Here is a 23,044-nt window from a genome sequence, read left to right as displayed (position 1 = left end):
TTTGTATCCAGAAAATAGAGCAAGAAACTTTCAAGGCAAAGATGACTATCAAACAAATTACATAAAATAAAGCCAAAATGATTAACTGTTATTAGAAAAGTTGTTTTTTGAATAATAGATAATATTCCATCCAATAGGGAACCCCCCCAAAAAAAAAGAAAGAAAGGGGGAATTAAAATCACAATGCCTGTATTTATCAGCCCTGAGGGCAGGGGCATTCAGCCAACCCTACCTCCCTGGTCCACCACTACAGACAATTGCCACAAAACCCACGGGACTGTCTAAATTACGTCTCTGACCACAATTTGATTTCCCAAAGAGAACTCCCTATGAGACAGAAATGGCACTGAGCAGCAACATGGGTACATCAATTTTCCTCCTTATTATGCAAGCACTCAACAAACATTAGTTGCTACCTCCTAGGAGGAGCTGGGCTATAACATGTGACATTGGAAGAAGCCCAGTAATAATACACCTCAAACTTATAATAAAGATTTAATTCAATAATGCAGGTGAAGCACATAGTGAATGCTCAGTAACTATTAGTAGACATTAATAAGAAACCAGAAAGTTAACTTTCTGTGTAAAGAGGATGGTATTAAAACAGGGAGGGGCTGGGCTGCAACTATGGCAACCTAGGCATGCATTTCCCACCTAAAGATATTATTTTTTAAAATACTGTGCTGGTGAAACAAATCCAGGGCCTTATTTGACTTGCAGGTTACCAATGTACAATCCCTGCTTTTAAACAAGATTTGTCAGTGCAGCCCCACCTGAAAGTTTGTAACTTAGAGTGGGATAGGGCTGAACTCAAATAGTGGGGGGTAGTGGGGTGGGGGAACAGGAAAGAGGGGATTAAATGTCCTAATTATGGGTATGGTGACAATAAATCACATATACAATAAGTCATCACACAGTGATGATATACTTCCTGAATATAGGTTTAAATGTATTTAGAGTAATTTAATTATTTTGACTTTTCAATGATTTTTTTTAAATGAGCATCAAATTCTCGCTTTTGGAACTCTAGGAAACTACTAAAAAGTTTAGAACCATAATATATAAAGCAGGTAGCCTGCCTATTCACTAAATTTTAATTTGGCAGTCCTGGCTACCTGACTGACCCATAAAGGCAAAAATGGATACAAGTTAATTACATAAAATAAAATCACAAAGATAAACATAGATTATTCAGAGAAGTTAGATGAAAAATAAACTTCAGCCTTTAGCTTCTTTCCTAAGACCTCTCCCTAATCCTTTAGGCCCCTCCCCTGCCCCAACTCCACCACAAACAGCCACTCTCCCTATGCCCTGTGCTGTTGGTGTGGCCTCCCCAAAGAGTCCTTAAGGAACAGATTTACTGTGCCATTTTAATAGTTTTAACTTGCTATTTGATTATTTAATAGATTAAGCTACCAAAACAATGAATAATTGACTTTCAAGATAAAAATTCAAGTTTAGAAGAAGTTAGAAGATGTAATTAACGCATCATAGTCCGACATTCAGTTTTATTTCCAACTCAAAGACAATTACATTAGTGACACTCAGAATATAAGTTCACAACATAATGCGTTATTTATTAAACTTTTAATAAATTAAATTAAGAGTTTTAATATACCATTAAAAAACTAATAAACACAGGTCAAATGATTCAGGTGCCACTTGTCATGTAGACATTAATACTTTCGAAACTTAGAATTAAGTTTTAATGTCCTATTAAAAAACACCTAATAAGCACAGGTCAGGTGACTTAGGTGCCACTTCTGTCATCTAAACCTTAAAACTTTTGAAACTTAGACAACTTCTGAAAAGGCATTTACTGAATGGTCTGGCACAGCCTGACCCAGGTCAGGAAAGTTAACAACCTACGTGTCAATCACAGTCACTGGGGTGGGCTTTATTGACGCCTAGGTCTGACAGTTTTAAAGTCTGCAAAACACAATGATAGATCAGAAACAATAACACATTAGGAAATCAGCAATCACTGAATTGTTTATGGAAACAGAAGATCTACACAAGGATTTAAAATTCAAATGCTTTTAGTATACAGGAAGTTAATATAAAAGTGAGAAGAGATTGGAGTTAATAGGGAAGGGTTGCAAGTATATAATTTGGAGATGCATGCTCTTCTCTCCAAGGACATCCTTTTAATTCTTTAGAACATTTTAATCCAGTGCTGGTCAGACAAAGTCGGGGCCTTATTTGGCCTGCAAGGTCATCAGTTTGAGACCCCTGACCTTTACTAATATCAGGCCTCAGGTCTCCATCCCCAGAGATAGTAATTTTGGGGTGAGACTCTAAGTCCTAAAAGAGATAAATGCCCAGAGACAAATATTACTAAAAGTGATAGAGTAGTGAGCAGTCAGGTTAACAATCAGTTTAAGTTTTAAAACATTTAAACAGTAACTGTAGTACCAGTTAACAAGAAAACAGTAGCATTGTGACTGGATTTGAATTACAGAACGATGGCTCCTTAAATGCCCCCTTAGCAGGGGCTCAATGGGGGTGTGAGTGTGTGTTGGGGGGGTGTGTCGAGGCCCCATTCCTAAAACTTGAAAGGATACACAGTTCCAAGCCACCTGGAACACCATCTTTACATATGAAAAATGGTTCAGTGTTAGTCTATTTAGGAATTACATACATACATTTGATTAATCTTTGGCTCTTCAGGATGATCTCTAAAAATTTCTATTTCCCAAATACACTAAAGAGTAATAGTAGCCAAAAACTTCTGTACATTAAACATCCCATTAGGAAATGACACTTCATTAAGCAACTTAATTGTTTTACATTTTCGAATGTCCAAATTTCTTTTTGAGTACTAAGTGTACTATTTGTGAAATGCAAATTAATTAATTTGCATGTTTTCACTATTATTGTTTTGAACCTCTTTAAAATGCAGATACAAAATTTCCAAGTAGAAGGGGTCAGGGTGGCAAAGTGGGTAAAAGGGAACTGGGGACTTACTGAAAGCTGTAATTATAAGCACATGTTATCCACAGATTGTATACTTGTATATTTTTGGGAACCAAGGCCCCAAACCCCCTTAACAAAGTCCTGGCTCCTGGTTTATAATATATGGAACTAGGTTTTAAAATTTCTTCATTTAGTTAGAAATATAAACATGGTACATCTGACTGGCAGTAAAGTATAAATTTGTTTTATATATTTAATAATGCCAGTTAAAACTTTCCATCTATCTCATAATGTAACTACTTTACGTTACATTATACGGACTTTAAATATGACAATTACGTCCCGTGAAATAATCCACTTGCCCCAAATTTAAATCATTAGCTTTTATTTTTGAAAAAGCTAATTATTTTGACTATTTTAAATTAATTTAGTTGTTTTATAATGACAGTTTATATTATTAGAGTTTTAAAATGCATGCTTTAAAAAAAATACTGTTAAATGTGATAGATAAAGGTGAGCAATGCCTTGGACTGGACAGCGAAGCACCATAGGAAAGAACCAGGAGCAAGAAATTAGAAAAAACCTGCAAACACAAAGAAAAGCATTGAACAATTTACTCTGGTCATTTAACTCATATTTAATGAATGCCTACCATGTGCCAGGCACAATTAATAAATATGTAGGCAATATAGCCAGGGTTAATCGCCTAGAGTTCCAAGGAAAAAAATACAGCTTCATAGGCACGCAGATAAACATCTCATTTTCTCTCAGGGTCCAAGTCAGCAGCACTAATAATCCATTTAAAACTCCTATAAAACAGTTCAAGTTGTTCTTTATTTTGTATCCAATTCAAGTAGGTCCCACCACAAAGGTACAGAAGTGTCTCAAAAACAAAAACAAAACAAAACAAACAAACAAGCAAAAAACCCCCAAACCAAACCTTAAGTGTAAAAGCATTTAAAACATTTTATCATTTGTTGTAAGGACACTTAGCTGGATTGTCTTTAAAGGAGCCAGCCATGGCAGCCTAGAAGCACGCTTTATGACTATGAGGAGTTTAAACTGCGGGATGTTACTGAACATATGCAAAGCACTTTAAAGAAGCGCTTATAAATTCCAGGTATAATTACTATTTTTGTTAATTGTTCTTTATTATTCTTATATTTATTAGACACTCGTGGATAAAAAAAGCAAAACCGGCGCAGAAACCGCAGGAAGGTGGGGCCGTGCAGACAGGCGGTGAAAGTGCGCAGGCGCAGAGGTGAGCTTGATGGGAGGGGCTGGAGGCGCACACTGCGCAGGCGCAAGCTAGCTGGTAGGGGGAGGTGGGGCCACAGACAAACTCAGGAGGCTGGCTCAAGGAGGGGCCAAGCTTGGAGAGGCGGGGCCTGGGGGAGCCCCCTCAGAGGAGGCAGGCTGAGAGAGCCGGGGTGTGCGGGAGCCCCCTCAGAGGAGGTGGGCTCAGGGAGAGGCGGGGCCTGGAGAGGCAGGGTCTAGAAGGCGCGCTCTGGGAAGGCGCGCTGCAGAGTAGGCGCGCTCTAAGTAGGCGCTGGGAGGCGCTAAGTCCGCTTTGAGCGGATTCTGCAGAGTAGGCGCGCTAGAATGGGCGAGGCGGGTCCGAGACTGGCTGCAAACCTCTCCCAGGATTCCCCCCTCCCCAAATCCCTCCCACCCGCCTCCAAAAGCCAGATTCATTTCATGCAACGAGAGCAATTGCCCGCCATCCAATCTGCTCTCCAATACTAAGTAAACCAACAGTTTCCACAAACTGTTGCTGGATGCCAGTTCGCGCCACCACTACAACTACACCGCAACTTCAATCAACCCACTCAGCCACCACGAAAAGATTCCCTTTTAACACTCAAGTCAGGGCCCCTCCACTCCACTGCTATAGCAGGAATACTGTGGCCAGAATGTTAAATACCGATTTTTTACTCGGGGCTCCATTTTGTCTCATAAAATGCAGAGAACCGTCCTGCAGAAAACTGGGAGCCATTCCAAAAGGTGTGTTAAAGACAAAGGGTGGGGTCCACGTCTAAGAAAGCAAGAGTATCTTACTCTGTAGCTCATATTCCTCTAGAGCTGGTTTCTTTGTAGCGCGAAAACTGTGCAGCTTGGATACCTCTGCAGCTGTTATTACTTTGTAGTGTATTTCAGGGTATAAATTGTTCTGCAGCTCATGTACCTCTGCAGTTCCTGTGCCTTGTAGCGCAATAAAGCGCTGTTGTAGTACTAACCATATTTTTGTAGCGTTATTCTTCCACACCTCTTTATAGCGCATTTAAAGCGCAAGTCAGTCTGCAGCTCATATATCGCAGCAATTCATACTGGTTCGTAGCGCATTAAAGTGCCTGTCAGTCTATAGCGCAATTGAAGCACCCATCAGTCTGTAGCGCATTTGAAGCGCTTATCAGTCTGAAGCGCATGAAGCGCCAATTAGTTTGTAGCGCGTATCACTTTGTAGCGCATCTGAAGAGCAAATTGGTCTGTAGCTCATCTCCATCCGCAGCTCATGTCTGTCCGCAGCTCATGTCTGTCTACAACTCGTATCTGGACTTAGGTCCTGGAGATCAAAGCCCTAAAGGCTTGGTTTCTCTACTCTGTTTTGGGGTACAGCCAGTGAAGGCGTGACAAGTTTTGCGTGGAGACATTCAGAGGCGTTACTTCGTCTCCCGCAGCTCCCGATAAGAATGGGGAATAAACGTGATCTTAAAAAAAAAAAAAAGTCCTCACCGCATACTCACCACGCGTGGACTCCTCTGCGAAGACAGGAAGGACGGGGTCCCACACCTGTGCCAGGCGTGGGTTCCGCTGGGTGCTCCGCAGCCCGGAGTGGCTCCGGCCGCGAGCCCGCTCAGCGGACCTTTCGCGAGGCTCGGTGGACCCTCTCCGCTGTTCTCTCAGGTCGCAGTCAGGATTCTTCGACACACACCAACCGAAGTTGTAGCGCGTGTACCGGGATCGCAGACTAGGAGCCTTATATAGGCTGAACTGAGGAGGGGGGCGCCAAATCCCAGCGTGCTCCGCGTGAGCTGGGGTAACAGAATTCTAAGAAGCCAAGGCCACCAACAATGGCCATGCTACACTGGCCCGCCGCTAGAGGGAGTACGGGATTAAGGAGGGGGTGCAGGATGCTGATGCTGAGTTGGCCAAGCTGGGAGGAAAGAAGAAAGAGAGGGGAGGGGAGAATCGAGGACAGCCGGCCTAGCCAGGCCAAGAATGCAATTGCCCCGGTGGTGGGAGCTGGGCGACCCTTGTGCTTGGACAAGACTGGGTTGGGGGGCACGGAAGATGAGCCCCGCAACCATTGGCACCTTCTTGCTGACAGGTTAGTGACCAGCGCGCGACAGGAGGTCCCAGGGCCAACAGGCCGACGCCTTCCCATCCCCCGCCAGGTTTTGGGTACTCGGGTGCATTTTATGGGCGTCATTCTCTCTTGCTGCCGGGGTCCCCACTGCACCCCTCTTCCAGGACGCCCCGCACCCCATCTCCGGGCCCTGTTCGTTGCTCCGGAGGCTTGACCCCTGGCCTTTTCTTTTTTTCTCTGCGTCCCCGCGGGCCCCTCCCTGCCCAGAGAGCGCTGAAATTCCATCTCCAATTTCCATTCCCCGCTACCACCACCCATTTCCAGCCCTCTGGTGGACCTCTCCCGATCCCTGCAGCAAAGAGCTGGGGGTCGTAGTTCATTTTTTTCTGGAGGGGTCCGTTACCCCGCGAATGGGGCTCTGCAGCCTCGGCCCGGAGGCGAGCCATAGGAAATGGGTGTCAAGCTGCGGCCCCTCCACACAAACACATCTTTTTTTTTTTCTTGAATTGGATCGGGAGAGAACACGCAAATGCATTTGAAACATCTAATTTCCCCCTCTTACTAAGCGCATTTCTCGGCGTAGGAAATCTCGTTTTTCTTAGGTTTTCAGGATCAGGGAAGCAGAGTCATAAAATGCTGGAGCTAAACTAGCGTTCAGGTTAGGGTTAACCCCGACTGGGGGCCAGAGACGCTACAAACGTGACCATTTGCCCCACCAAGGGCACTATTTCGAGAAAGCAAAAACAATTAAAAACAGCTGTGGATGCCTCTAATGTTCTCGGCGGCCTTCAGAGTCTCGCAGGCACAGCCTTTTGGTGGTGATTACGAGGTTTTCGGAGAGACCTAGTTCTCCCTGCTACGTTAGATTTTTGTAAATCTTGTATTGTGAATGAATATATTTAGTCACGGCAACCACACGTTTAATACTTTCAAGAGTGTTGCCGAGATTCGGCTTCATATATTTGTGTCTACCTCTATGTATAAACATTTTACGTTACAGAAACTTACAATGAGTTATGAGTTAACAAGACTCATAAAATATTGATGAGGAAGAATGCTTAAAAAAAAAAAGTCTTAATACAGATCTTCCTTTAAAACACCTCAAAGTGAGAAAACGGACGATCGATTATCTGAGTAAAAAGTTTAAGTTAAAATGAAAAACCAAATTGTCTACAGCTGAGTGAAGTTCCTGAAACACCAAGGAGACACACTTGTATTTGAAGGATAAAACTGAGCATATTTTAGTAACATTGGTACAGATTATTTTGTATGTAGACGATAAATAAGAATTTGACCCATTATAGACGACAAGGTGACAAGGATCATACTTAAAGCGAAACTTTCTAAGAGTAAAAACTATTACTTTTGCTGAGATTTTACTTTTTTATCAGAAATAAAATGTTGACCATTAGATATATATAGGAGTGGAAGATATTTTCCCAGTAAGTTGGAGGAACACGATTATACTTTTTAGAAGAACTCTTTAATCTTTAGAACATGCATCCTTTTCTGCAAGATATAATAATATCAGGATTTCTTAGGTTTGCCAGAGTACTGTTGTCACGGCTGCGGGATTGTCAAATTCTTAGCTCTTATTTAAATCCAGAAAAGTTACTTCACCTAGTTGTTAACTCATAGATATCCTTTTCTAAAAAGTGAGATTAAAAACCAGCATAGATGGTAGGGAAAAATTAGTTTTAAAATTTATCTCAAGACTTTTAAAGTATGAACAAGTTTGAACCGATTTGATTTTTTTATTTCAAAATGTTATAGGATTTTTTTTTGTTAAAAAAAGCTTTAGTATTATTTTTATCATAATAAGAGTAATTTCTATTGTACAAAATTCAGGGGAGAAAACTGCAGAAAACTGGAAAAAAATCAAGAAGAAAATCAAGATCACCTGTAACCTCTTTATTCTAAGATAACCCCAAGAAACGTTATGGAATTCACTTTTTCAGACTTCCTCTATGCCTATCTATGTGCCTAACTAATATATATTTTTCATAGTGATGTAAATGTGTAATTTCTAAAAATTAAAAATGGGCGTAAATTTTTCTCCACTATTTTTTTCCAAGGAGCCTTAACTGTCAAATAGTATTACATTTTCAGAGACTTTTTAAAAAGGAAATAATATTCATTTTTCTAAAATTGAAAATTTAAATGACCATTAGTACATATATACTTAAAAGCAGAGAACTGAAGATTTTGTCTGATCTCACTATTCTAACATACACATAGTTATCATTTTGGTATATTTCCCTGTGGTTTTTATTCCCCCACATATAAAATAATTTTTACTTTGCCTTAGAAATAGAATTTTCTATGAAAAAAAAAAACATTAGTAGATTAGTAATTTTGATAGACCTTATTTAAAACAACAAAACTATTAAAAATGAAAACAAAATACAAGGTTAATAGACAGTACTTTAGATAACATTTTTGTGTTATCTAAAGCAACAAAACAACATTAAAAACCACCCCCCCAAAATTAATAATTTTAAATACTTTTTTGACATTTAATATTATAAGTGAATTTTGGATTTCCTCGGATATTTGTTCCCAGCGTTGACTATTTCTTACCCATTTTGTACAAGATTACATGTAAAGCAAAAAGAGTTGCTAATGTGCATTATCTGTTATATCAAATAGTAAATGGGCATTGTTTTGGACATTTTAATCCATCTTAATGAGAATTTGCTGCGGATCTATGAAGCTGTGGATTTACCACCTATATTTAACTTCTCAAGTAGTGGGAAAATTCTATTTCAAAACAAAGTGGGATTTTCACATGTCAGATATTAACTAGACTTTCTATTTGGACATTTTACCTATTTTATGACAATTTGCTATTTATCTCTAAAGCTGTTGATTTACTTCATGTATTTAGCTCAATTTCTATGATGGTGGGAAAATTATATTTCAAAATAAAGTGGAATTTTCATTTGTTAAATGATCATTGGACTTTTCTAGTTGGACATTTTATCTATTTTAAATGACAGTTTGCTATGGATCTGTGAACCTGCATACCTTTGGCTTAACTTTTATTATGATGGAGGATATTTATTTCTAAGCAAAGCAAAATTTTCAGTAGTTAGATATTAACTGTACTTAGTATTTGATCATTTTATCCACTTACTATAAGAGTTTGCCATAAATCTAAAAGCTTCATATATTTAGCTTCTGGTATGCTGGACAAATTGTTTTCTGAGCAAAGTGGAATTTTCACTTGTCTCTGATGAATAAAACCGGTGAGAGACAACCTCAAAGAAATAAAGATAACCTGTATAAAGTTTCTAACACTGGTTTTCCACTGATGAAAACCATGCTCTAACCAAAATGCTGAAACAGAGAAGAAACCCTGACATGTTAAAAAAAATTCTCAATCAAATTTTCAAATTGCTTGGAATTCTAATAAGTATAACATTTGTAGATCACACTCCTCCAAAATAGCTAGCCACTTTGTGTCTTTTTCGTTTTTACTAACTATCTGACCCCATAAAACTTACCCTCAGTTCTAAACACCAAAGTGCAAATTATATTGCTGATCTACTCTCAGTGTAAACAGGACTCTAGGTAAATAGATGATATATGGGTTTATCATATATCATCCACTAGAGATTCTTGGACTGGAGCTCTGTTTTAGTACAGAACTTCACAGAAATATTAACATGATGATTTTGTTTTTCTTTCCATCCTTTCCGACCTCTCTAGCAAAGACAGAGAGACAGACGTGACAGACAGACGCACGCACAACACACACACAAAAAACATCAGCTCTTTTTGTAAACTTAAGGATCCAGTTTTCTAGTCTGCTATCTCCTTGATATCCAGAAATATTAAGCCAAAAGCAGCAATGAAAATTTTTTTAAAAAGCTGGTTTTTCTAAGAATCAACAAGTCTTTTCAAATGACTATTTTTCTGATGGGGTTTTCAGGTTGGTAGGATCAGGTGAAGTCTTAGTGCTTTTTAAGCTCTTTTCACATGAACTGCCTCCAAGCAAAATTTTCTCTAAGCAAAACTCTGGGTGTCTTCAATTTTTAAAACAATGTAACTATAGAAAAGACAGTATTGAATTAAAAGCAATCTCCACAGCCTGACACTAGAACAAACATTTCTACTGATGCTCCTTCCTTTCTAGTCTTTGTTCTGTGTGCATATATATTCTTACATAACTCTAATTTTAATATGTTTATTTTTTTACACTTTATTTTGAAATATATGTGCATCTTTTTTACCACAGCATATGTCAAGGCTTTAGAACGCTCTTGTATGTGACATGATATGTAGACTAGCAAGACCGCTTTGTGAGTGTGAGACTGACTGAAGCAGTACCTGCCAGGTGCGCGGGTTACTGAGTTTGGGTTTGGAGTAGTGCCCAGTGAAAGATCACAAGCTTTGCCTTGGTTCTTCTCTTCTTCAAAAATTTTTTATGAATGACTTTGATGAAGTTATAGGACTTGGCTTTAAAATCCATGGATGACTTGAAAAGGGATTAACTGTTACAAATAGATTACAGAATTTTGGGTTAACATGGTTTAAAATAAGCTATACCACTATGCAAAAAGATACTTTATAGTAGTAAATGCATCATAATTCATCGATGTGTAAAAAAAGGAAGTGACTATGTGGTGGCAATTTTTGAGGAAACAGGTTAATATGAACCAGCGGCATAATGTGGCTGCAAAAAATAAAATCAAATTTAGATCTTGATAATAGTATAGTGTCCATATGTCACAGAAATTAATAGTACCCTGCTCTAATGAACCACATCTGTAGTATTGTGTCCATCTCTGGTTGTCACATTTAAAGAGAGATGTTGACAAATTAGACAACTTCCAGAACAGTCCGTGGGGATGGAGAGGGGTCTGGCGAGCCTGTCATAGGAGGGATCCTCAAAGGGTCTGGAAACGTTTAGTAAAAGTAGACATAAACTCTCTTCTGTTTGCTTCGGTAAGCATCAGTGGGTGAAAGGTAGGGATGGATTTCAACTCTCTAACAGTGTAGCTCAGCAAGGGAATCAACTTAACACCATCACTTGGTCTATTCTTTTAAAATGTTAGAAATATTCACCTTTTTTACAATGAATATTTAATTTGAAGGCCATGATAACATTTTAGAAAAGGACAGCAAAGATGCTTATGATGGAAACATTTTATTTTTTCCAATAAATTGTCTGAAAAGAATAGTCCTGTGTTTTTCAAGTTGATCTCTTACAACTTGAAAACAGCCACGACAGGGCATTTTAACACATTCCTTCCTCCCCTCTCATTCCATTTCAAACATGAAAATTTGAGAAGAGAATTAAAAGACTTTTTTTTCCTGCAAAGCATCCTGGCCTTCACTTGCTTCCTAGAGTTATTCCTTCCCTGGTGTTTCTGGCTTGCTGGGAGAAGGCTTTTGCAGAGTGGCCACGGATACTGGGGGCACCCAGGGTTAAGGGGATCAGGTCGTTGCTGGCTTCTGGTCCAGGGCAGCTCAGCCATCCACTGGTGGAGCCTCTTATCCAGGGGAAATGTGGGATAGTTCTTCTTTCTGCAGTCCCCCCACCCACACCCACACACCTTATATATCCTTTCAATACTTAAAATTTCTTGCTTTACAACAGAAAGTAGTTTCCATCAAAAGTAGTTTCTGACACTACGCTCTTTTAAGTTCTCTCCATTTGAGGTTATCCTGGTTTCTGACTGCCTCAGAGCCACATTCTTAGTGTCTCAAACATGCCTTGGAGCAGATTTTTCTTTCCTGTTCATCTGCGTATTGATTGTTTATTCTGATTACCATATCTCACTTTGAAAATGTGATGGCTCGAAATTAATTTGTGGAGTATGCACACAGGACCTCACTTCTGAGGAGTGATAACCTATAATGCATCTGACTCCACAGAGATAATTTTTATGCTCTGGAGCCTTGAAAACTTAAGGGGGCCTCCAATGCGGGATGTGAAGAAAGAAGAAAACATTCTTCCCATCTCTTTTAGCCAACTTTTTCCTGCTGCTTTCACTACTGCCTCTCCCTTCCATACCCAGAACTTTTAACCTCTACTCAAATGGTTAAGTCAGAAATATGGTCTCTGTTATTCTATGTGAAGTATACTTTTAATGTTGAACAAGTTTCTCCTTATTTTCTATATCTTTTATACAAGTGCTGTGCACTTTTGTAAGACTAATAATGCACAGGGCAACTTCCGATGGCTCACTTCCCCGCTGTTGAAGATGCCACCGGCAGTCCTGGGCTGAGCTGCTATTTCTGAGAGAGAAATGCTCAAAGATGAGCTTCTGGCTTGGCACCGCTGGCTCACTGATCCGCAGGCGGCCACTTGCAATTCCTTGAATGCAACGCTTGCTTGGTTAGTATGTAATCCCAATGTTTAAATTCTAAAACTTCAAGAATTTATTTCTGGAAACAAATATGAAGCCTCAGAACACGAGTTGCTGGCATGATTAGTAATGCTATAGTCTCAAAAAATATGTTAGTACAGCTGAAATGTTTTCTTCTTGAGTTACTTTGTAGAATTTTTCTTGTTTGTATCTTCATCTAAGAAATTTTATGCAATATTGGTGCAATAGCAATTTAAATGTTTATTATTTAAAATGCACTCATCTTTAGCACATTTCACTTTCTACTTAATTGCCTCAGACTAATCAGACTTTTAGAATAGATCTTTGGCATTCTGTACCACGGGAATCGCTACAGCATCTGTTGTGACATGGAAGGAAGACTTTTCTTTTCTGACAAATGAAGCCGCTCCTTTCAAAAATGTTAGGAGTTAGGCAGCTCTGGTGTAAATTCTTTCCCATTCTTTAGCTTTTCACTCATTCATCTGGTCACCACTTTGATTATTATGGAGATTTGGGGTTCACTGGGAATTTGAAAGAAGAGATCACAGTTAATTTTCCTACAATAGTTAAAGTGAAATATTTTAGTTCCCAATTTCTTCAGCAAAAGGCAAAAGAAGTAAAGTTTGTCTTTTACCTTGGAATGCAGAAGAAAAGAAAAATATAGCTTAAGGTTTTTGTTTTGTTCTGTTTTGTTTTGTTTGTTTTTTTTACTCTGGAAATCGGTGTTTCTTGCCGTTAGGTAAAATGACATTGGCTATTCTCTCCTATGACATAGTTAATCAGTGTAGCACTTTTAACATCTTTTATTTTCTGTGGTTATAGAGTTGATTTCAATCAAAGACTAGTACTGCAGAAATGGAAACAGAACAGGTTGCTACATGTGCATAGCAGAATTTGAAATGCATGTTTTTGTCTAGCCCTTTTACTTCTAGGGGTTTAGTGTACAAGTATACTCGTGAACGCACTCACAGACAAAAGCATAAAGATGTTTAGTATTGATATTAATTATGAAAAACTAAAAAAAATAATGGTCATCTTTACTAACTAATAATTCTTTTATTCATCTTTTTAAAATGTGACTGGTTTTGAAACTCTGTATGAGTTGCCGGGGAATACATGGTCCCAACCATTATAGAACTTTTACATCATTCGGGTTGACAGAGATTAATCAAATAATCACACATATAAATGTGCCCTTAGAACTCTGATAAGTGCTACAAACACTACTAGAATTTCTAAGTAGGGGATTTAGCCAGACAGGGGGATTAAGGAAGGCTTCTTTGAGGAAGTACTCAGAGCTGAAGGATGAGTAAATGTTAGTGAGGTGAAGAAGAAAGATATATTTGAGGTAAAAGGAAGAAGTCTGTAGAGGCCCCAGGGCAGGTTGACATGACAAATAGAAGGTGCTGGAAGAAGTCCAATGAGGTTGGCGCTGATAGAGAAGGGGGAGCACAATATGAAAGGAGGCTAGATAAGGTGAAGGGGCATATTCTGCAGGACCTGTTAGACCACTTTAAATAAGTCTTTTTCCTAAAACCTATGGGAAGTCTCGGGAGGGGTTTAAGCAGGAGTGATCAGATTCACATTTAAAAAAGAGCACTTTTGCTGCTTTGTGAAGAAAAGTTTGGAAGGGTCAGAAAAGATTACAGCAGACCACCTCAAAGGCTATCATAATCGTCATCCAGGATAGAGATGATGACCTCCTGGGCTAGGGTGGTAATGGGGAGATGCAGATAGGAGGGACATTTTGACACAAGAGTGGGTAGCGGATTAAATTGGGGTAGAGATTGGCAGGAAGAGATGTCAAAAATGATTTGTAGATATCTGTCATATTCATGAGGATGAGAGGTGGTGCCATTCACGGGATGAGAAATGCCAGATGAGGACCAGACTTTAAGGGAAAGATAAGAAATCCCAGTTTGGACAGGCTGAATTTGAGATGACAGTAAAAAATTATCATTGAGCCACACAACATAAAGCCATGCAATCTTAAAACATGATATCCAAACAAGCTTGAGAGATATGCTAGTGAAAAATGTGTGATCACATTTTGTAAAATGACTATGGTGTGTTTATTTGTGTATGTGTACAAACATGTTTGTGTGTACATAGAATATGGAAAGATGCAAAGACTGTTAAGAGTTAGTACTGCAGGCAGCGGCATTGGCGGGATGACAATAGATACAGGAGAGGGAACTTTTATATTTTATACCCTACTAGTTATACTATTTGAATTGTAATGAGAATGCATGGCTTTTTAAAAAAAGAAAATTAATGACAGTTTCAAATAAACACCCAATAGAAGAGTATTTCTTTTTTAATGTTTTTTTTTTTAATTGGAAACTCCTGTAAGCATTATTATATTTTTTATTTGGAACAGAATTTTTTTCTACAGGTTTACTTCACTAACCCAGTAGCTTTTACACTTTACCTTTTAATCCTTTTCCACTAGATTGCACCGTTACAGTAGCTTTCACATAGTCTACATACTATTTGGTATTCTGCCTTTCACTAATTTTATCAATTTCAAAACAGCCCAACATTTTGCTGATGAAGACATTAAATTGTAATGGTGCCCATAACGACTGCATGTATTACGTATTCAGTATTCATTTTGTTAAGGATCCCACTGGTGCTCCATATTCATCTAATATTTCCGAGATAAAACACAGACAGTACCTTTCCTGGGCATCGGAAACCCATTCTGGATATGCCATGGCTGGGTGTTTTGAGCAAAGGAGTAAAACTACCAAGAGAAGTGGACGAAAGGAACCCTCCCTGCTCCAGTAACCATTCTATCCAACCAACTCTTCTTTTATTGACATTAATTTCCCCCCAGTTTCGATATGTGTAATGCAAAGTTGAATCTTGTGTCCATATAGTTTTGCTTTTGTTGCATTATTTCCACAGAATAAATACCTGAGTTTATGAGAGTCAGAGGGTATAGATTTGCTTCTTATTACATCTGGCTTTCCTCAAAAGGGTTAAACTGCAGCTCTCACTCAGTATGCCTTAGCCAGTGCTGAATGGAAACTTACTAAAAGTACCGTGTTAGCCCTCCAAGAGGCCATGTAGTGTTTAGGATGGTTAGAGATCCTGGGCTGTTGCCTTTGCTCTGAGCAGCCTCCAGCATTTATTCCAAGCAGCCATAGAAATATTGTCATTTTTCAAGTGTCTCATGTCCGTGAGGAAAAAAGAGAGTACCATATTCCATAATGTTGGCTATAGTAGCAATGAGTTCTTTCATTTGAACAGTTATTTTTAAAAAAAATCATTTAAAGAAATTAAAATTTTCATATTAGTTGAAGATTAATAATAGCTCACATTTTTTGAGAACATCATCATGTGCTAAGCATTCTACTAACGGCTTCAAATGTATTATCTCATTTAATACTCACATGCCTATAAATTGGGCACTATTTTATCCCTACCAGATGATAAAACAGAGACACTAAATAACTTGCCCAATGGACAAAAATTGGGATTTGAATCTAGACACTCTGTCTGCAGAGACTTATTAAACACTACCTTTCTGTACTACAATTTTATTTCACTCTAGAGTCTAATGTCTTACCTAGCTTGTGGGAAAATTATAAAATTCTAATAACTTTTAATTGTATTAAATAATTACTTATATGTTATGTCCCGCTGGGCTTTTCTGTTTTAACAAAACTTGGAGATTTCTTATTCTGGCATTCTTGCTTTAAAGTCTCACTGTGACACTTCTCTTAAGAATATCTTTTCCTGACTCCCTGCAGAGGCTGGGGTGGATGGTCCTCCTCAGCAAAGTCTTTTTTCTCCATAGGTTCCAACTAACTTTTTAGCCTTCTTCTTTTAGTGAATTGTATATGTGTGTAGATGTACATAGTGCATGGGATTAATTTCCATGGGCATTGCCTCATTGCTAGCTATTTCTAATCCAGCAGTCACGGGAAACATTTTTTCTGGAAAGAAAAATAAATTGAAGATGACATACTAGTAATAATACTAACATTTCAAATTACATTAAAATACATAGTTTACAAATTGCTTTTCCATTTAACCATTTGGAGGTTGTTGACGGGTCAATGACACGGACTTTGGAGTCAGCCAAGAAATGAGTTCAAAATCCAACTCTGCCACTTACTGACCATGTAACTTGGAGTAAGCAACATAAATTCCTGAGACTTCTTATCTTCATTGTAAAATGGAACTAATAGTACCCACTGCACAAAACTGGTGACATAAGGATTAAATTAGTTAATATGTATAGAACCCTTAGTGTAGGGCCTCATGCTTAGTACAAAAAACACGGTAGCTAATCATAATGTCAACTAACACATTTTTGGGGAGAGAAAAATACAAAAAACATATTAATATGAGACCATTTAAAAAATATTACAGATAGTTACATAAAGGAAGGGAAGAGAAAATGTCGAGGACAAGAGACCAACATAGTGACATAGGGAATGGTGAGAAAAGGGAAGAAATATGGGGGACATAGGCTATATATCCAGTTTATGAAAACAAAGTCTGTGTCCTCGTCTAGTAAAATATGAAAAGAGTCGAAGCAGCGAACAGAGAAAGACTTGACAGTTTGATTCTAAGGTGACCGTGTTAATCAGATTAAATTTCATTTGCCATATCCTGCTGTTTACTTGGACAGTGATGTTGGAGTGAGTTATTATTTATTATTTCTATTCCTTGATCTTCTGATTAGCTCATCAGCAATCAGTCGCTATTCACAGTTCCTCAATTGCTTTCACGAAGCAGCAAACTCCTCCTCCCCCACTCTGCCAATTATTCAGGTTTGGGAACGAGGGATGAGTGATGTCTCTTCAGAGAGTGCTTGCCCCAGGCCAGATGAAATGTCGTCCTGCTGCTACAAGACTCAGAATGAATCACAGAATTTTAAGACAAACTTTAAGTATTGTCTGGTTTCTGGGGAATTTAAGGGCATGCCAGTTACCTTTGGATTAATTCGGGCTTCGATGATTTTTGAGAGGGAACATCGAGGAATTAAACAAATTATGTATCTTGATATGCTGGCTAATTGTGTGACTGTCTCCTCAGTTTGAACTGTGTAAATGCAGTATGGGTGTTATTCTTTGCTTCTGTGTTTATGAATTAGAGCAAAACTCACATCCAGGTACAACTGTAGCATAGATTATTATGAACCTAGTGAGCACAGCAGAGTTCCTTTCAAGATTTCTGAAGATGGGCCATTATCTTTGGAAAGAGTCCAAGAACCAGTCTATACAAGTTGACTTACTCTTTGTTATGCATTGGAATTTTGAAAAGTTATGCATAGCATATTTTAAAAGTTAAGTCATATTTTCCCATCCTAAGGAAATTTGTTTTCACAGAAAAAAAAAAATGCTATGTTTTTTCCTAGTGAAAATCAAACTTTAAAGTACTAGCTTTTTTCAGTGAGTATTTTGCATTTGTCAATGTACAGATTACAATAATTTTTTATTCAAGAAGTTAAAGTGGATCTATGATTTTGGGCAAGCCATTAAAACCAGTTATTATCATATTATTGAGATTTCTCCCTCAAGGGGTGAGACTTGAATGTTTAGGCAGATACATCATCCGTGGTATTGTGTCTTTCTTGCCTTTTGTGACATTGTCTGGTGAGTATAGTCAGAAAAAGTTGTTTTATTTAGATTTATTGGACTGTGGTCTTCTGTGGTCGAAGTAGAAGTTTAGATGGATCAATATGAATGTTTTTTAAAAAAATGAATGTGCTCAAAGCAATGCTGGCCTTAAAATAGAGCAGTATCTGTGGAATGTGTTTAAACTACTTTACCTTGCCTCTATTTTATAATAGTTGAGGCACCAATCAGATTTGTATTGTGAATTCTGTAAAAGCCAACTAATAGACTGCCCTTATCTAGAACCAAGTATGAGCAATGCTATGTTGGTTCACCTGGCAAGGTCTTGCAGTGGCGTTAAATCTTTGGCTGGTTTAGTCAGTTTCTGAAAGTCAGAGTGTAAAACAAACAAACAAAAATCCCATGAGTTAAGTTATCTCAGTAAATCCTTTAAATCACCCATGAAGTATACTGTGTGTAGTTTTGTATGTATAACTCTGAATAATTATTATGCCCAACATAGTTTGAGAAACACTGGGCTAGAATATAGAACAAAGCGGGTGCTGTCTGGACACTCAGCCTATTCTTTCTTTATGGTAACTCCCCTATCCATGGAAAAGTGGAGAATTCTAAAGAGTGCTTGCATGCCTGCAGGATTTACTCCACTCTCCTTTAAGACCAACCCTTGATCACATTCAGACAAATAATAGAGTCATTTGGTTTTGTAGGGATTGAACTAGACAATATACATGAAAGCACCTTGTTCATGACAAGATGATGTGATGGATTTAAATCTAAATGTTTCTTGTCATTGTTCTTTGGAAAGTCGTAGAGAAGAATTTGGTTGCTTGCTTCCTGTCTTTCTAGGTTGAGACTTCCTATTGTCCAGCAGTGACTTACATGTTCTTGCAAATTGGTTGCACGTGTGGGCCAGTTGGAGGTAGAAGGGGGTGAGGTTTTCAGTTCTAAGGTCAGCCCTGCATTTAGTGCATATGCTGTGACTCAGTTGAATATCTTATACACCCTTGGGTTCTGTAGGTCTTCTCTTGGCCTTCTAGAGTTCAGATTTGTGTGTGAGAATCACCTGATAAAATTCTGTAATCTGTTTACCTAGACTTGCCATGGTGGAGTCATGAATATATGTTTTTTAATTTTTTTATTATATATTTGTGGGTACATGCAAATATGTATTTTTAGAGAGTTGCCCATAAGTGATTCTTATGTAACATCTGAGAGGGGTGGGATAGTTTGCCACAAGAGACTGTGAACATTTCTGATTCTATTTTAGCTTAAATTATTTAGGAAATGACTACTGTATTTTTCATGTAGATTTAAAAAGATATAATTTCAGTTATTAAGTGAATCAATCATTTATTAGGTGAATCAGCCTTAAGATTGGTCTTTTAGTAGCTATAAAATTAGTACACTTATGTTTACATATTTTAAAAATTGAATACCAACCAAGTTGTTTATTCGCTTGGGATGCTAGGGACTTTGATTTCCATTCCCAGATATCACTGAAATAATCACTTGAGGTTTCATTTGCTTGCTTGCTTGCTTGCTTGTTTGTTTTTAGTAACTTGAGTTTTGAATTGTATTTTTTTAGTCACTTTCAAAGGTAACTCTATATTTCCCATAATTTAGTGTAAGTTCAGAATTTTACTTAACATTCAGTTTGAAAAGGAAATATACATTTCATCTCTAATTTACTAAGATGAGAAACTCTTTCAACATTCAGTTTCCTGTACCCCAACAAATGTTTCTTTTCTTGTCCTTACTTTTTGATTCATGTAGTATTTTCTTTACTTGTTTATACTTGGTCCTACCCGTTCTAGTTTTGCTTGGATTGTGTCTCATTATTTATGCCCCCTTTCTTTACTTAGTCTCTTTCTATCTCTTTCTGTCTTTTCACAGGCTCGAGAATAAAATCTTTTCCCCCACACGAAAGTAACCAACCCTTCTCCTCACCTTGCTATTCCTCAGTCTATCTTTTTATATCTTTGCTTCTTGATTCTAGCCAGTATTCTTGAAAGATTAACTGTGTTTGTTGCATTTACATCTTGACCTTTTGCAACTTATGCTCCTATTACTTTATTGGAACTTCACTTTGCAGGAGCCACCAGAAACTTCTCATTTTCCACATCTAGCAATCTTTTCTAAGTTCTCGTTCTCTTTGAACTTTTTGCAGTATGTGAGGTTGTTGATCATGACAACCCTTCTGTTGACATATGTGACACTTCGGTCTCAGTTGTCCAACCTCTCTGACTGCCTGTCTCATTTGCTGAATCCTCTGCTTTTGCTGTGTAAATGTATTAACACAGTCGTCTGCCTTTGCTGTCCCTCCCACTTTTCATGCATTCCTTCTTGCTATATTTCATTCAGCTCTAGGAGCTAGGACAAAACTATGGGGTACACCCTAGGGGATCCCTGGACTGAGCTGAACACAGAGGGAACGTACCTGAGATGGCTAGAGGAAAGGAGATTGAAATGGAGATCCAATGTTGTAGTCAGGAAAATGGTGCCCAAATATCAAGTCTGAAAGGTAAGAGTGAGAAAATGGGAGAGTAAGCTGTAAGATTGCTAGTTTATATCATGGAAAATAGGATAGACACATGGGTCCAGACATGAATGTATATCTTCTCCAGATCACTTTGTACACAAGGGCCCAATGTGTGTTACCTGGGAGTATGAGCTCTTTAAGGAATTACAGTGGGGCTTTGGCATCAGCAATCATTCTATTTCCATTTTCTTCTTAGATAGTTTCACATGGATATCCAGCTGGTACCCCATATTTAACATATTCCAAATTAAATTTATCATGTTTATCCTAAAGCCAACTCCTTTTTTGGGGAGGGGGTTTCACTGTTCTTTCCTTTTGGATCAGACATTCAAAGCCATCTTTGATTCTCCTTTTAGCCCACATCCAGCAATTGGAAAAGTATTATCAGTATTATCTCCATGATGTCTTCTAGTGGCTCCACTGTTACTTCCTTTGGCTTCAGCTGCTGAGTAATGGGCTGGTTGCTACTCTACAATCCAGGAATAATGCCCTATTTAGTATCTTCTAACTCCACTTCTATTCACTGCTGTCAGTGTAGTGTTGCCAAAACTCAACTGTGAATTTAAAAGACATTTCAAACTTATTAATTCATTTCTAGCCAGAGATAATTGCTTCTTCCCTCAGTGTTTTTGTAGCACTTATGCTTTCTACCATGGTATATTTATGTGTAATTGTTATATACATATTATATATTATGTATATATTTCTGTGCCTGAATTATTAATCCTTGTAGATTGTAAACTCTGTGAGGGGGAGGAACTGTGCTTTATTTACCTGGTGTCTTCATATATTCCTTGTATTGACACGCAACAAATATTTATTGAATGGAATTAAACAGCTAGCTGGGCTGGAAGGAATCTGATCCCAGTTAGTTGTAGGTGATCTATGATAGTCATTTTAATTGAACATTAATTTCATTTTTTGTGCATTTGTTTTATTCTGAAAAGCTTTTTTATTAAGCTGTGCTGATGGCATAAATGGAACAGTTAACTGGAAGACCAAACAGGCCAACAATTTTATTATCAGCAGAAAAATGGCTGCTGGGAAGAAAGATGGTGAGTTTAGGTTGTAAATCTAAATCCCTTTTGGGGAGTCAATTAAATGTCTGCTTCCAGTATTCCTTTTGCTTTTTTAGTCATGTGTGGATATTTTCTTTTGATAAGTCAATCTGAAAACATTAAATTTTTGTTTTCCTAATCTTCTAAAACTTCTGATTCTCTGTGTTCTTAATCCATTGTTTTCCAAGTGTTTTTCCTTTGCTATAATTATGCCTTTTTTTTTTTTAACTAAAAATAATTCTTACATTCTTAACCTATTGTTGCCCCTTATCTAGTCATTGGCTTGTCACTTATAAAAAATTGTCGTAGTGTGGTTATTATAACAATTTATTTATAACATTGAAAAACATTAAGAAGTACATTTAACATAAATCACTTTAAAACAGTATTTATATAACCTTAGAAAAATCGTCATAAAATAGTTTGGTTAATTATGAATGATTTTTTGAATGATTTTTGTTGCAAAACCATACTGATATGTTTTGCTATTAAATAATTAGATGACATTATTTCGTATTTGAAAGATGACCTGACTCTTGAATAATTGATTGCTCCTTCTAATTTTTTTTTCATATCTATAAATATGTCCATTAGCAATATGCCAGGACCTTTCAAATAATGCATTTCATCAAGAAGAAAAAGACTTACTTAATAACTGAAAGATTAGTTGTTTTCAAAATATCAGATCACCATGAGCTTTCACTCAATATTGTATTTCTTTGATTATTTGCCTTTAGCATCCCTCTGACACCTCCTTCCCCACCATTACACCACACGTACGCACACACTCAATTTTGACTATATGTGGTCATGAACATTAGTAGGATGGTAGCCTGGTCTTCATAACTTTGAGGCAACTGAAATGTTTGTAAAAATAACAATTTTAAAATATTTTTAAAAGAGCAGTAATCGTGTGAGCTAAAATGGCCCTACTGCCAGATGAATCCTCCTGGGTACCTTGTAGAGTAATTCCTGGCTTACCTCATTTTCTTTATACATCCCTGAAGTTAAGGTCCCTAACTTTTTTCCAGCCAGCACCAAATTATTCTTCAACTGAAATCTTCTACCCCTAGATCTGTTTCACAGTAAGGCAAAGGCTCCCAACATCTCTTCTACTCTGCTTCTTTGAAACAAAGCCACAAGCGCCTTTGCATTTTTAAGGAGTTTTCATTGCTAATATTTATAAGAAAACATAGAGTTTAATGTTAGTAACTTCCCACAAAAAGATCACAAAATTTTGTTATAGGTAGTACTGAATACACTTGTTCCAGGACCTACTCCTTCGTCTCATT

General features: G+C 37.8%; 2 protein-coding genes across 4 annotated transcripts in view; one reads left to right on the top strand and one right to left on the bottom strand.

The window, feature by feature from the left end:
• The window catches only part of PEG10 (paternally expressed 10), a 12,590-nt gene extending 6,675 nt beyond the window's left edge, over nucleotides 1-5,915 (bottom strand). For both annotated transcript variants that reach the window (NM_001291362.1, NM_001291363.1), the window contains exon 1: nucleotides 5,661-5,915. The gene's annotated coding sequence lies outside the window, so the exon portion shown is untranslated. The remainder of the gene's footprint in view (nucleotides 1-5,660) is intronic.
• Nucleotides 5,916-6,024: 109 nt separating this feature from the next.
• Nucleotides 6,025-23,044, top strand: part of SGCE (sarcoglycan epsilon) — a 68,103-nt gene continuing 51,083 nt past the window's right edge. The window contains exons 1-2 of one of the 2 annotated variants that reach the window (XM_015589422.2): nucleotides 6,025-6,244; nucleotides 21,642-21,749. In XM_015589422.2, the coding sequence (XP_015444908.1) occupies nucleotides 6,136-6,244; nucleotides 21,642-21,749 (217 nt within the window). In that variant the 5' untranslated portion in view covers nucleotides 6,025-6,135. The remainder of the gene's footprint in view (nucleotides 6,245-21,641; nucleotides 21,750-23,044) is intronic. The other variant, XM_006911911.2, reaches the window with a different exon arrangement.

Source organism: Pteropus alecto, unplaced genomic scaffold (genome assembly GCF_000325575.1).
Source record: "Pteropus alecto unplaced genomic scaffold, ASM32557v1 scaffold21, whole genome shotgun sequence".
NCBI classification, from domain to species: domain Eukaryota; kingdom Metazoa; phylum Chordata; class Mammalia; order Chiroptera; family Pteropodidae; genus Pteropus; species Pteropus alecto.
This window is presented reverse-complemented; position numbering and strand designations above follow the sequence as displayed.